The 15,382-nt window shown below is 39.8% G+C and overlaps 1 protein-coding gene across 1 annotated transcript; it reads right to left on the reverse strand.

The window, feature by feature from the left end:
• Window positions 1-2,755: 2,755 nt before the first annotated feature.
• LOC117732093 (parathyroid hormone-related protein-like) lies at window positions 2,756-10,976 on the reverse strand. Its single transcript, XM_034534753.1, has 3 exons — window positions 10,963-10,976; window positions 3,694-3,798; window positions 2,756-3,146 (listed from the first exon to the last, which is right to left on the reverse strand). The coding sequence occupies exons 2-3, from the start codon at window positions 3,795-3,797 to the stop codon at window positions 2,756-2,758; spliced, it is 495 nt and encodes a 164-aa protein (XP_034390644.1). The 5' UTR covers window position 3,798; window positions 10,963-10,976.
• Window positions 10,977-15,382: the final 4,406 nt, after the last annotated feature.

Here is a 15,382-nt window from a genome sequence, read left to right on the forward strand (position 1 = left end):
ACTTGGGTCAAATTGATTGTGGTTGACTTGGTTTAAAGAGAAACGACCTCAGACCAGCTGCTCAGGAAACGGTGATGTACTACATGCCTGTTTTGTTATTGTTATAAGAGTATGTATGTGTATCTTTAGTCTTTTAGTTACAGCTACACTTGACATGGTGAACCTTTTGTAGGACTATATCAGTTTTTTTAGGACTATAAAAATACCCTATTGACTGAGACTGTTTGTGTTTGTAAATCTTGTACTGACCTTTCCTGATCTGTTAAAGCCTCTTTGTTTTGGGGGATTTCATTCACACTGTATTAAATATATTAAAATAAGTAGCACTCTCCAAAGAAAAAAGGACAAATCCATTGATCACGATTACTTTTCATCCCCTTCTCTGTAGATATTAACGTCTCTCTCCATTGTTTCATTGATTTCTTCGATGTGAGCTTCAGGCTCCTGGCAGCGGCTTTATCAGCCTTTCCACAGCATTTATGACTCTGTGTCAGCTAATGGCCTTCGGTGTATACTGCTGCTCTTAGCACAGGATATAGCTGATGCTGATGCATTTGCTAACCCCTCCATTACCAGTGTCTCTGCCTTCAGTCAGCAGCTGCTAAAGATGCCACATGTTCTCTAGTGGGACATTAACAGCTTCATTGTGCTCTGTCCGTGGCCAAAAGTCAATGGAAATAGTGACATTGACATTTTCTTTTTAATCGTTAGGTTAAAAAAAACCTGTTTTAACCCAAATCTTGAACTTCTTATTTATTTCTCTAGACCGCTAAGTAAGTCTAAATAGCATAAAGAAATACACAAACCAGGACCTCAAGATTTTCACAAAGACATTTCATCAGGACAGATATTTACTGGGGATTGAACTCAGGCCCATGGTGCCCCCCGTTTCCACCTTTCTATTTTTTAGCCACTTCATGAAGAGGCATTACAGGTTGTCTCATTAACAACGTAGATTTTAGGGATACAATGGTTAACTGACCATACTGCAGATTAGTCTGTTTTGATATCATATCAGTATACCATCCCTTATAATTGGAATGCACAATAAAGCTGAAATAATTAACCCACTAATCAATAGTTGCTCAACAGGAAATTAGCTGTCACGTGTGAGGATCTGCTACTTTGTCTAATATGATCAAATACTGAATATATTTGTCTGTTGGACACATACAATTCTGTGAAAATTATGATGGAAAGGCATATTTACTATTATATGCAATCATGGGAGGGTGAAGAAGTTCTGACTTGTCTTTAGGTTTCCAACTAGGCTAACTATTTATTTTCATGACTAATAAATCTATTATATTATCACAAATGTCAATCTAAGTAATATTTAGCATGTTTGCTTGACTTAAACATCCATTTTAAAAAGGATCAACCTATAATCTAAATATCTGTAGTTTTATTTTATCTCTACCTGTCATTCGGCTTGCTGCAGTAGTCTCTGTAACGGTGTTCAGGCATACACCAATTACATTTGGCTACTTGTCCACATGCTCCACTGTGGTGCACATCAGTGCCCCACATTCATCAAATACAAAACTTTTAATTTCGTAAAATACCTAAGCTGATGTCTGCAGATATTACGATTTATAAACTGAAGTAAGTGTCTGCTCAGCAGAGAGAGTAGCAGTAGTCACATTTCACTTGGCATGTGACGAGAGTAAGGAGAGTTGACCATCAAGATGATGGTGGAGGTTGTGGTGTCAAAGTGAAAAGTAAAAGCCCCTATTTGTAGTAGTAGTAGTAGTAGTAGGAGCTCTACAGATAGTGGTCGTCATAGACAAATATATTTTCTTGTAGAGCTATGGTGTTATCGATAACACTGATGAAGATTTCCTCACAGTAACTTCCTTTCCTATCATAAATCAGAAGTTGCACACTTGAGCCACGTATGACTTGTGAACAAAGACGCCATGAATATAATATATTCTAATGGTTACACTTTTAATGTTTGATTAACTGGAAACATGTACAGTATGCCCTCAGTGCATGGTGAAGAACATTAAATGAGTCTTGACAGCCCCTGATTTTGGCTTGTTCTATAAAAATATACTATAATATGAAATGGTGGGAGTGGATTTGATGAAGCATCCAATAAGTTACAAGTCCCTGGGGAATCTAAGTTGGGAAAGGAAAGCAGAACCATCAAAAAGAAACTTCAAAATAGAACTCAACCACAAAAGAACATGTACAGGATATAACTAAAGTGCATTATGGAATTTAGTCAGCAGCACCATGATACATTCACAAAATAAATACACACATTCAAAGTGAAATAAATTATGGCAAGACAGTTCGAACAGATGTTTGCAGTGAACAGTTTGTATGTACAATAACTAAGTTCACGATAGTCAACATAGAGCCAAACAAAAGTAGACCACTCAGTTGCATCATTTTCAGACAATAAATATTTCCTACTATGATCAACTCGTGCACACAGTTGGTTAGAGATGACAACATATGGCTTTGTTTTGAAGTCAGTCAAAGTTACAGATTTCTACAGATGTTCCAAAATAAATATGGACCTAAGAAGATGTTATGAAGATAATTCACAAAAAACTTTGTGATCAAAAATATAAACACAGCAATATGTTATCATACAAGCACAACCCCAGGGCGTAATATGAAATGACTGAGTCAGCCATGAGTAGAGTCTCTCAGATCCCAGTCTAGCTGAACCGATGTCAGTGTCTTAGTGCAGTACCATTCAAAGGCTATTGAGAGTCTCTTTGCCAGGGCACTGCCTCCTTCATGGCTCCTTTGTTGTGACGGACCGTGCCCGCCTCCGCTTCTTGTCACTCTCTCTACGTCGGCCTAACCTCGCCTTTTTTTTCCTCTTGGTGGCCACTTTAAGTGGCTGGTCCTTATAAGCCAGAGCCTTGTTGGTCTCCTGTGGCAGGTTAGGGCCCTCTCTGTCCAGCCTGAACCTGTCGGGGAGGTTCTTTGTTGCCCCTGGGGGCTTCTCATGCAGGGCATTCCCACTGAATGTTTGACTCTGGGTTCTGCTCTGCACAGGTAGAGCTCGCTCATCGGCAGTGTGCACCTCTTCCAGCAGCTCCTGCAGCCACATGCGGCGCTTGAACTCCTGCAAGGAGCGGCCCTTGTCATGCATCAGCTGGGCGTGGCTCACTGACCTCTTCCTTAATGCATGAAAATGAAGGGAAAGATTGAGTCAGATTAACAAGGGAGGTTGCATTAAAACTAATAAATAAATCCTAAAACTGCATTTTCCAGCACCAAGTTAACGTTTCCCTAAATCTGTCAAAAATCTATTTCTCTTTTCTGATTATCAACGAGACAAGTCCTCATTTCAAAGTTATCCTCAACTAAATAACTTTAATTTTTGTGGAGCATTGTTGAAAGACATGGAAGTTGAAATGTGGTCAGGCACCAGAACACTTCAGTACAGTAGGTGGCAGCATAAACAAGTGTGTTAGAGCCATCAATAATCTGAAGTCCAGACCCCAATAAGCCAGAGTTGAAACAGAAAACCTCCTATACCTTTTTTTAAAAATGTAATCTGATTAATCATCTGTAGATGTATTTTCTAATCCAAACAGGAATCTTTCAAAAGTAGTGCCTCAGTTCTTTTAATTATTCACTAGTCTTCCTTTTTTAAGCTCCATATTGCCTAACATTTCTGTCACTTTTCTATTGTCGTAAAAATTGGTATAAAGGATAACTCACGTTCTGCTACTAAGTGCAGCGACTGGTCTCCCATCAAGAGTCACTGGGGAGCACAGCAAGAACACAGCCAGACTCCACTGATGAAGCATGACTATAGAGCACATCCTTAAGCCCAAAATCTGAAGAACACAAGAAATAGTACATCAGTCACTTCAATGAATAAAGTGAAACTTTGTTTTATGAACCGTCTAGTATTCAATAGATCATCAGAAGCAGTGTAGGCAACTGAAAAACGACACCGTTCCTGAGTACGTCAGTTGTTCAAGGCAGCTTTACTTGTGCCAACAAACAGTTTATTAAAGTAAAAGAGAAACTTAGACTTACATATTTACAGTGAAATCCACAAAAAGGTCAGTCTGCAAGCTATTAAGAGATGAGCTCGTTGCAAAAAATGATTCACAAAGTAAAAAGAAAAATGATTCTTCCAAATAGAACCTGGCCAGTTCAAAACTTGTGTCCAGATCGGTGTGCAGGCAGCCTGGGGAAACCCCCTTTCACTCGGCTCCATTCATTTGCCTCCCAACAGGGTGGGTTGAGCTATTTATTTCTCCCCAGCGTCCCAATTGAAAGAGAGATAAAGATGGAAAGAGCAGCAGCAGCAGCAGCCCATCAGCTGCAGAGCTGCCACTCCACCCAGTGTTGCAGTAATCTCATGAAGAGTAATGATGAAGCATCTTCTCTGGTGGCCGGAGCCGGGGAGCAGAGCTGAGAGGGTTTTTACAGTCCAGCACTGTGTGAGTCTGTCTGAGAAAGGCACAGTGAGAAAGTCAAACTCCTCTTTGGGTGAAGAAGGCACTACCTTAGCCCCTACCCATTACGTCCAGTCCTAACACCCTTCCCTCTCTCCCTCACCCCAGTCCTTCACACACACCTGCTGGGACAAAAAGTTAGCACACACGCAACATCCAAAACACCCCACAACAAAGAGTATACTTTACAAAAGTTCATTTTTAATCAATTTGCACTAAATAAAGTCCACTAATTATTTAATCCATAAAGAGGTCAAAAAATGACAGGTGTCCACCAATGGAGGTAATCATGGGTTACCGAGCAGAGTGTATAAGGGGAGGGGCAGAGTTACTCCAAAGTAAACAGCCAGGCTCAACCACATTCCCTGGGGAGAATGACCATAACCTCAGAGAAACCCAACCCACAGCTTCTCACTGCAGACCATTCAATTCACCTCTACTCTGCCTCAGCAAACCAGCTCACCACCGAATGGTTACAGTGGGCTCTGAGGTATCTCTCATATCCAGCTAATAAAGCAAGTGAAGAACTTAGCATTGAGGCGGCCATATACAATCCCATGTTCACTGTGTGTGTTTAGGTGATGAAACCAGTCTCAAGCATCCAGCAACATTTGTGAATTTACTAAAAACAACAATAAAAACAAACATTTCAGTTCGGCAGTCTGATGGTAGCGTGTGTGCGGCTCGCATGTATTTTTAGTAGCACATTGATTGACAGCACTACATTGTGTGGAAGAATATGCAGCAAGGGCAGGGCGATTTTTCTTTATATCTTCTTATACTTTACAGTTGGACTGGGAATTAATTTCAAGTATTGGTCAAATTTGAAGTTGACATGTTGGTGGCAACAGATTCGTCCTGAGTGGAACATAAATATATATACAAAATTGCATGGCAATCTGTCCAAAAGTTGTCCATATTCAAGTATAAGCTGAAGTCCTTGACCAGCCGACCGTTACCATCCTTAGAGACGTACTGCTATCGTGGTTAAACATGCATTGGCCTATGCAACATCAATTACAGCCTGCAATGTTTGATCTGAAACTTTTTCCTTGAACTGAGCACCATATGTTGCTCCACTTTGTGATCTTGAATTTCACAATTGGCAAATTATTTCCACATCTTTCATGTTTGGTACAAAATACGGACATGTTTTCCTGGGGCGTGTTCAAAATGATCCCTCAGTAAAATATAATTGGACTCTAATAAGTGATAACAGAGTCCCTCAGTTGTATTTCAAGTTAATTTAGCAGATTGTTCTCAAACCAGTTAAATGTTGTGATTCATTTCTGGGTCATGACCCATTAGTGGAAGAATAATAGTACAGTCTGTGCTGATACAGTAAGTACTTTTGCAAGGAAATGCTGCCTCTGTACTACCATTGTTCTCTTTATTTTAATCGACACCATTTTTGAGCCATGTTTGTGGTGTGGCTCTAGGGTTAGCAGTGCTGGTCTGGTCCCCCTATTTGGTCAGACTGAAATGTATCACCATAAAACTTAATGGATCGCCTCGGCATTGTGTCCAGACAGTCATGATCCCCAGAGGATGAACCCTACTCACTTTGGTGATCCTCTGCTTCTTTTCGTGCCACCAGCAGGTTGAGTTTAACTTTTTGCAAAATGTGGGTTCCCCGGAGGTTGAATTCTGATGAATTTTCTTTCTTGTAACGTTGTCCACAGGTCAACGATTTCACTGATCCATGAAAATGGTAAAATTGGTACAGATATCTCTGTTTCCGAGGCAATGTATCGAGACTTTTGTGGTTTTGAGTGATATGTCTCAACAACTATTGCATGGATTACTATAATATTTGATGTCCCTCTCTTTATTATAATTTGTGTGATCCCTCAGGACTCCTGTCAGGTCAACATTTCTAAATTGGTTTATGATCAAAATACAAAACTAATGGCATCAGCTTTTAACTGTACTGTGTGTAGTGCCAACAAGTAAATATTAGCATGATAATGCCCTAAACTATATAGGTGAATATGGTTAACATTAAACCTGCTGAATGCCAACATGTTATCATTGCGTTTGTTAAGAAGGATGTTAGCATGTAGCTCAAAGAAAGAACCACACTGTCTTTTTATTCATAGCATCACCGACTTTTCATTTTTCCATTTAATATCTAGGGTTTTTTAAGCTTATGAGTTTGTTTATTGCTGAATATTCTCAGTCTTACCAGTTTTATTATTGTAATGTAATACTGCAACATTTCCAGTGGAGCATAGATACACTGTGTCTTTGCCTTTTTTTAAAGGTATTTATAGTTAAAATTGTTCGTGAGCTGCTCAAGATGAATACAGTCCATTCAAAAATCCTGAGTCATTTATGTGGTTACTGCACCTACTTACACTGTTTTACTGGATGGAATAACTTGCATTTCTTCTCATGAATAAAACCCATAAATTATTTCTGTGAGCAGTGATGATTAGTAGAATCACTTCAGGCTAGACTGTAGACCAGTTGGTGGTAAATTACTTAATAGAGGGCTCAGTATTTTACAAGCAGTCATGATTCAATTCAGCAAGGGGTCCAGAAGGGGGCTGGGGCAAATATATGGCAGACCCCCCTGCTGTCTCCAAAACTCAGCTTTCTTTGGTTTCCAGCGAGTCTGCCTCAAACTTCGAACACTTTAACATTCGGTAGGGAAAAAAATACCTCATTTAATTCCATTCTGCAAAGACTTTACCTGCAAAAAAATATTTGTAAAAAAAAGAAAAATCCCATTTCCTGGCATACAGCAGCGAAGGGAACAGGAGCCAGGAAAGCTGCTTTTGATTCATGCTAAATTGCACTCTCAACGCAGAACAGTATTCCTGTCCGTTTTTCATCCTTTTTACACTGCACCTACTTCACACATACAAAACATATACACCCACCCTCCTCCCGCAAGCATCCAGCTCACACACACACTCTGCAAACACCCTTATTTCATTTATAATTTTGAGTTTAGCATCTAATTTTGGATGTGTTGTACCCATTCCCTCTTATTGGCTCACTAAATTATGTCATAAATCTTAGTGTTAGTTGCAGCAACAGTTCCTGCTTTTGTTTTCGGGTAAAATTCAGAGTCACCATGTACTGGGCATGTACATTAGTCAGTGTTAATTCCCACACAAGTCATATTTTGGTGCTGTCAGCATTCTCCATTTGTTTATTACTATTTTACAGCACCACTCCCCTTTTTAATTCTGAACACTATCCCAGCTGAAAGTGAAATTTTAACATTACAGTAAAGTGAAAAGTGATAAAGTGACAATAAAAACATCCAAAGTCTAAATAAATAAGTATTCATTGCTGTATATGTTAAACATGACATGCAATGAACTTATATAACACCTACATTATCATTTGGACCCATAGATTTAGCTGCAAAGAACAGACTCCAAGGTTATGCAGTTTATTTGATAATGGTCCCTTTATGATGTACTAAGGGCTTTGATCGCTTGGCCATTTGTTCACATGAGAACTTCAGGTTTGTTATCCTGGAAAACCTCACTTGAAAAATGACTTCTTTAGAGTTACTTTCCCCATAATGGTTTTTCAACGATGAGTTATTGTACGGGCCGTTTCACTCCATTCAGTTGAGGCATTCTTCATAATGTCGTATTGTGGGGAGTTGGAAGAGTTTTTTTTTTCTTCTAATCATTCACACCTTCCAATCATAACTGTCTTCCCAGGAATGCTCTTTATTTGTCTTTTACCTTCTTCTGGTTCAGCTATTTTCAACAGCTCTCCTACTCAGACAGTGTTTCTTTTTCTCATAAAAGCTCAGGAGATGAAATTTAAAATTGATGTTCTCTGTTTTCTTTTCGGTTGGTGGTTTATTGTTGCTTAAAATGTGTCTCGTTAAATTTTGACGCTCCACGGTGACGTGAAATCAGCAGTGGAAGAAAAGAGCTCTTCATCAAATAACGTTAACATTTTGTGGACTTCCGGTGACTTTGTTTAATTAGTGATGTATTTAGATGGAAAACTGGGAAACAATTGTTTTAAGGTTTCCATCAAATCATTCTTAAGTATGTGATCACCAAGCCAGGCTTTTGTATGTGCTGGGGCTGTAAAGGGTTACTTACTTTGTTTGTTTATCTGAAACAGACCAGTGTTTGTAACAAATACTTCACATGTTCAGGTTTTTTCATATTTTCAGACCACTTCCATCTGTCGAAGACCATGAGATGTTATTGAAAGCTTAAAAATAAGCTAGGAAGCAGGTTTAGAGTTTAGATTGTTGGCGAAACAACATATTATACATTTGATTACATTTCCAATGTATATATTGATTACGTTTCCAATGTATATATTCTTATAAATATATTCGCGCAGCTGGCAACAATGAGTGTGTATCATGAATATTCTCAAAATAGTTGGCAATTAATTTCCTGTAGTTCAAATAATCAATTAATAGTCTGTTTCAGCTTTATAATGTTTAAATAATTGAGAGAATCCTTTTGAAATGTTGGATTTTGCTCTATTGACTATTGAAAGAACATATGTCTCAGTTAAAAACAATAATGTTTAGTACAACATTGTACATGTCCACATCCATTATATTACACACATTTACATTTACAAGTTTTGAGTCAATGTTTCCAACTGTAAAACCAGACTTTTAGGTTTTGAGCCACAATGCACAATGGCCAGTTTAGTCAGGATGTCAGAGAAGGGTCACTGCTCCACACTTTAAGAGGCATACATCCTGAACATTACCTAATTCCTGCTCAGGGTTACCCAAACAGGCCCTCCTTCGTCACGCATTTACTTGATCTGAAAGTAGCCGCAAGATTTGTCTGTTTCTGTTTCTACTGCTTGATATATGATAATCCTCCTCAGGTAGCGCTTTGGGGCTGATTTCTTATTTATAACTAGATTTTTTAACATTAACCATAAATGTCAAGCTCCTGGAGACAGTGAGTCGGGGAGGTCCTACTAGGACAAAAGCATGTTGTCCAGACTCAGTCTAGAGCACAGGTATATTAAATCATTATTTTTCAGGCAGGAAATATCTGCCACTGGACATTTTGCCTATAAAATGTATTTCTAAGGTGAAATGATTCCTGCCTGGCACAGCTCTACTCATCTGAACTGGAGTGTTTTTACACTCATCTATTCAATTTTGGAGCTTTCTGGTGAAAACCATAAATGTTGTTCCTCTTATGATTAAACCGTGTGTTTGATCATGCCCAAGATGTGATTTAGAGTGATTCAAAAAGCAGAAAAACAAGTCCAGAGCCCAAGTCTTTGACCTGGCCTTATAAGGTGGCCACTACATTAGCATTTCTCTCTTGGCAGATGTTTATGGTTGGGTGTCTGACTGTGGCCGGCCTCTCTGCAGTGGCCCTGTCCTCTGGTCTCTGGGGAAGGGGGGGGGGCTTATTCCTTAACCCTTAACCCCCCTCCCCCAAACCTAAACCACAAGCTGCCCCATGTCTGATGCCCCCCTCTCACTCTCCTGACCTCAGAGGCAGACCCCAGACCAGCTGAACACAGCCTGAAACCCCACACAGTTACCACACAGCCACCACCAATGGCCGCCACCCTCCTGCCCCTGACCTATCACCCAAAACATTACCATAAACTTCTGCCCAGCTGCCAAGCAACACACACAGCAGAGCTCACATTCAGACTCATGCACTGCTCGTCCATGTAAAGATAGCTCTGTCTGAGGGGAGAAAGTGGAGATGGTGTAGAGGGGTAAGCGCTCTCGGTCATGATGGCGTTTTACACGCAACATAAAACCTACTGTGGTGTTTTGTGGCTTGTGGTGATGCCGTGGCATTGCCTGTGGAACAGACTTTTCTGCCCGCTGCAGCAACTACTGTGCAGTATTTGAGGCTGATGAAAAATGTATCCGCTAGTGTGTCAACCGCTTTGAAACATGCCACAAGGTCTGCGTGCTGCAAGTCTTTTTACACTCTTGACAAGCCGTGCCGTTTTGCGTCGCCTCAGTCTCGGTGAAAATTGAAGAATCAATAGAGGTCTGATTGAGAAGACCACACACACATGGTGTTACGGTAATGACGGGCTGAGTCTGTTTGTTTGCATAAGTGAAGAGCAGGCTCAAATCGTTAATGAGTGCTTTGCGTCCAGCGTGCAACCACAGCTAAGCCAGTGGGTCAACAAGGTTGGCCAAACTAACCACTGTGTGTGAGCGTGTGCGTGGGAGAGAGAGAGTGTGTGTGTGTGTGTGGGAGTGTACATGTTTCTGCATGTCCTTGAAAAGTAAAAAAATATTTTTTTTTGTATGTGTTAATTTGCTCTTACATCATCTATAAGCACTCGCTGTAATGTTTCTATATTTAACATCATTCTATATTTACTTGTGCTCTGACACACAGAAAGTTTTGTTTTCCCTTTTTGAGAGAAGAAAAAAAAAAAAAAAAAAAAAGCTTAAATTGAAATTTCCAAATCGTTATAATGCACGGTGTGAGCCAAGTGCACTTCACCAGCTCAAAGCTGATCCATTTACTGTAAACGAGCTTGTCTCTGTTGGTTTCCTGACCAATTACTGTACAGGGAACTTAGGTCCTGTATTTATTTATCCATAGGTTATTTTAAATGGACTGCACTCAATGCAGAGGCCTTGTTGAGCAGTCTTGTCCTTCCAGCCTACCCTGGGACATGCTAGCAGTGCTTGGCAGACAGATACGGATGCTGAAGGCAGCCTCTGGACAGCCTTATCCTGCGTCAAGCGGGGCCACCCGCTTTGTGCTCACCAGGGCACGGTGACTGGCACGGCGCTCTCCTGCCTCAGTTTTTACCTCTCAATTTTCTGCTGCTCCAGGAGAACTGTAGAACACTGTGCACTTGTTAAAGCTGTGTGACCATGAAAGGGTATCAAGGACAACGAGAGAATAGGAAGTCTCAAACCATTTAAATACGTTATTTAAAAATACAATCCAACAAGGGAATTATTGAGGGAGTTATGGACATTTAATCTGAAACAGTGAAACAATTAGTTGATTAATAGATTAGCAGATTTTTGAAAAAGAATTATAAATACATTTTCAAGCAAATGTTTCTTCCAGTTTATCAAATGTGGCAGTTGACTGCTTTTCTTTGTCTTTCAGTATAGACAACTGAATTTCTTTGGGTTTTGAATGTCTTTGGTAAGTAATTTCACTACAAACATGTTCTGACTATTTATAGACGCAATGATTAGTCATTCAAGAATAAAAAAATTAAAATAATTTAATGAGAAAATAAAACAGTTTAGGATGTCTTTGTGCCACAAAAGTTGGATAAATCATCTTACTGGTGAATCTTGAAAAACAAGATGAGAAACGATACAATGAAACTGGGACACAGCAGCAGCTGGTGGGATGGAGAAATGCATCACAATTTAAATTGTGTGGCTGTCGCAAAGCAGAAGGAGCCAGACTCACTGGTGCTAAATAGAGGGATATGTCATCTTTGATCATTTATTATTAATTGGTATTTTTCAGTGTGTGGTCTCGTTTAGCAGAGTGCTCTATATAAAAAGGAACGGTTACATCTGTAATATTCAAAGATGAGATTTGTTATTTTATTGAAAATACGTTCCAGTTGGTTTATAAAGCTAAAATAGTCAAATGTGGTGAACAATTACTCTTTTACAGAAGGCCACTTACTGAAGACTTTACCAAACATAGACAGACAGACTTTTAAAATGTAATTTTCTCTGTCATCCAAATTGTTTTTTCCTGTGAGACACAATAAATTAGAGCAGCACTTCAAATATGAGAGGACACTTCTTAAGGAGTATCTATGGCTCTTCAGAGCTACACTACAAATAACACTGTAAACAAGCTTTATTTTTACGGTTTAAATGGCTTTATCTGAAAATAAATGCAGTGAAATAACTTGACAAAAACATAAAATACCTTAACTAATCAAAGAATCTAATAAAATCAAGACAGGAAAAATACAAATATAATTTAACTATAAAGTATTGTATGTCTGACAGTAAAGTGAGGAGTTGTTTTTTACTTTTATATCTTATAGCTATATATACGTTTTTATAACTGTACCCCTATAAACCTGTACAACATGTAGGTCAAACGTCACGTTCTGTCCGTGGAGCTGCGAAAAGTACACTGAGCTTGTGATTAGTTAGAGATGATGGTATTTCAACACATTGCAGTATCACATTTATGGATTGGTCCTTTAAATCTTTACAAGGCACTGTTTTAAGAGGTGTTGTGATGAAAGTAGTTCTGTAATTCTTTATTTTTCAGACAAAAATATCCCCACCCTCTGAACTAAAACTCTCTAAAATAACTTTTTCTTTCATAAATTGAAATTGTGCTCGGCGTGGATGATGTAAATGTTCAAAAGTGTTAATTCACTAATGAACATTGAGTCCATTAGACATTTGATTACATACTCTGGGCAGCAGATACATCAACACAGAGTGTAGTTCAAACATGGGTTCTGGCCAGGCGGCTTGTTTTCTGTCCGACTGTGGTTTTCCAACAGTCTAAATCCATGAAGCGGATTTGCTCACAACAGCCAACATATTTCTCCAATCTGCATCCCCTTGTAAAGCAAAGGAAGGAAGGCAGAGTTCACAACTGTTGGTTTTGTGCTGCCCACGGTCTCGCAGTCCTGTAACATAAGGCCGGGCTTTCATTGCCTCGCCACTGCGTGAGCAAAAGGGAATTAGCTTTTAAAAGTTTGTTTTGTAAGAGTTGTAAATAAAGCGGCACTGATTCAGTCCTAGATCCCCCTTTCTTTTAGATGGTGTATGGCTTATGTGGGTGGCTTTGGAAATACTGAGGCATGCTGAATATGTTTATATTACACTGTCCCAAAGGAGAGTTGAGCTTTGTGGTGCAGATGAATTACAGGGGGAAAAGAGCTGTTGTAGACCTTTTAAAGTTCAGTGTTAATGGTGGGAGTGAAGTGGCTGTGTAGGTGTGATGTGTTCATTTCACAGGTCGCTGGTATTTCTGTCCACAACGATGAAGGGTCAGGGGGATTCCCACACTAGCTTGAAAATGATAGTGTTTTTGCTGAAGATACAAAGTTTAAATCTGCACTAATCACAAGTTGTATGTGTAAGGGGTCCTGATTCTTAATTTATCCTCAGCTCTATGGAGCATTACAGCATTTTCCAGCTCATTGTTTTGGTTTTAGGGCTGTTAACTGCTGAAAGTTAGATGAGAAAATTGATACCACTATGTATGTCTTTAAAGTAAAAATGAGCTTAGCTTTGCAACTGATGCAGCTCGTCTAACTTGCACTGAAAGTAGCAACATCCTCCTGACAGCACCTCTAAAGCTCAGTAGTTAACACTGTATATCTTTAACTATTTATTTTAGGATTTGGTCGAGAACAAAACATAGCTAAAAGAGAGTGAATAGTGGACTTCAAGGTGCAAGATTGGGAGCATTTCGGTTGCCTCTCAACATGTCAACGATGAGCCGACGGCTTATAACTAATGGTGCTAATATTGCAAACTACGGCAAAAGTGCTGTCGGAGCTAACAGCTTGTATCTGAGGTGCTATAATAATAGTGACAATCCTGTCGGTCCGGGGCGGCATTACCAGCTGTAACTGCCGTGAGCTAACCAGTGAGGCATGCACTAAAATGAACTCGAATATTTCATGCTACAAACTTTGTTTTTTGCTTAATACACAAGAAAACTTGCACAATTATCATTTGCTATGGCTAATCCAGTCTTCCCCATTAACTACCTACAGTCTAGATAGACCCACCATATTTTCACAACTAACCGTATTTAGGCCTATGTTTACACTTGGGGTGGGGTCCGCATCTGACTGGGAGATGCAACGCGGCAGGTCAGAGTTGGCCGTTCGGTGTGGGAGGATCCTCTCCCCGGGGATGGCTGACCCCTCGTGTTCCTGATAATATGTCACTGTTGTGTTTACACATCGCATCAGTGAATGCAGGTACATTTTTTTTAATAAAACAAAGACCAGAAAAGAAAAAAAGTACAAAGAGGGTTAAAACAGTAAAAGTTGATGGATTTGTTTTAACACCTTTGCAGCTGTAGATATCTGATCCCAATCAGAACTTTTCATGTAAGAGCACACCAGTTCCTTTCTACAGTAATGAACCACAGAGAGAGCAGTTCTGGCTGTTTTGAATGGGAGCGTGTGTGTTTTTGTGTGTGTGGGCGGGCATGCCTGAGGTTGCTGAGCCTCGACCTTCTCCTCAACATTAATAAGGACTTCCTTCCTACCAGACAGAGTCAAACACCTGATCACTTACCAAGGAGGACATGCCCACGCATCCCTCAGAGCTGGCATCCTTCAGCTTCTAATGGACCCTTTTACAGCCAATGTCGTCGAAAATTATGCGCACGCATTTTGGCAACGGAAGGTTTTGCCCCGTCCGTCAAGACGAGTTGGCGAGCTTTAAACGTTGAATTAAAATTGTCACAAGCATCAAAATGTCTAGTTGTTGCATGTTCGGTTGTCAGAATCGATTTTCCCAACAGCGGACTCAAATTTTACAGAATAGCGAAGGGATTACGACCGAGTCACGAGTTAACTGGTGACAGGTCAGCTGAAAGTTGCTCGTAGTAACTTAAGTAAATGGTTGGCTTTGATAGTAAACACAGGACTATGCATTTATAATTGAAGCCTTTTTTACGAGGATACCTACATGTTCTGTTTGTGTTCTCAACAGCTGCCGTCACTACGAGCAACCACAGACGCATTTGGTTAAGAGTCACCAGTTAACAGTCATAGCAGTGTCAACTTGTTTAGGTTGGATTAATTATCTTTGGATGATTAATGCCCTTGATTAAACTGTTGCACTCCGCCGTCCAAAACTTTACCAAACTTTGGGCGCCTGTGTTCTTTATCTACCCATCAATCAGAAGTTTACATGCCAGACATCCATACACAAATCATGTTTTCTGTCTGTACTTCACCCATAATGTGTGAGTGTGTGTTTATGTGTAAGATCAAGAGTTAGATATCGT

This window comes from Cyclopterus lumpus, chromosome 6 (genome assembly GCF_009769545.1).
Source record: "Cyclopterus lumpus isolate fCycLum1 chromosome 6, fCycLum1.pri, whole genome shotgun sequence".
In the NCBI taxonomy this organism is placed as follows: Eukaryota; Metazoa; Chordata; class Actinopteri; order Perciformes; family Cyclopteridae; genus Cyclopterus; species Cyclopterus lumpus.

Excerpts from the sequence above, each read along its gene's own strand:
- LOC117732093 (XM_034534753.1), bottom strand. The coding sequence starts at position 3,797 with ATGTGCTCTATAGTCATGCTTCATCAGTGGAGTCTGGCTGTGTTCTTG. Across the intron at positions 3,147-3,693 it reads GCTGCACTTAGTAGCAGAAC|GAAGAGGTCAGTGAGCCACG; the intron begins GTGAGTTATCCT and ends TCATGCATTAAG.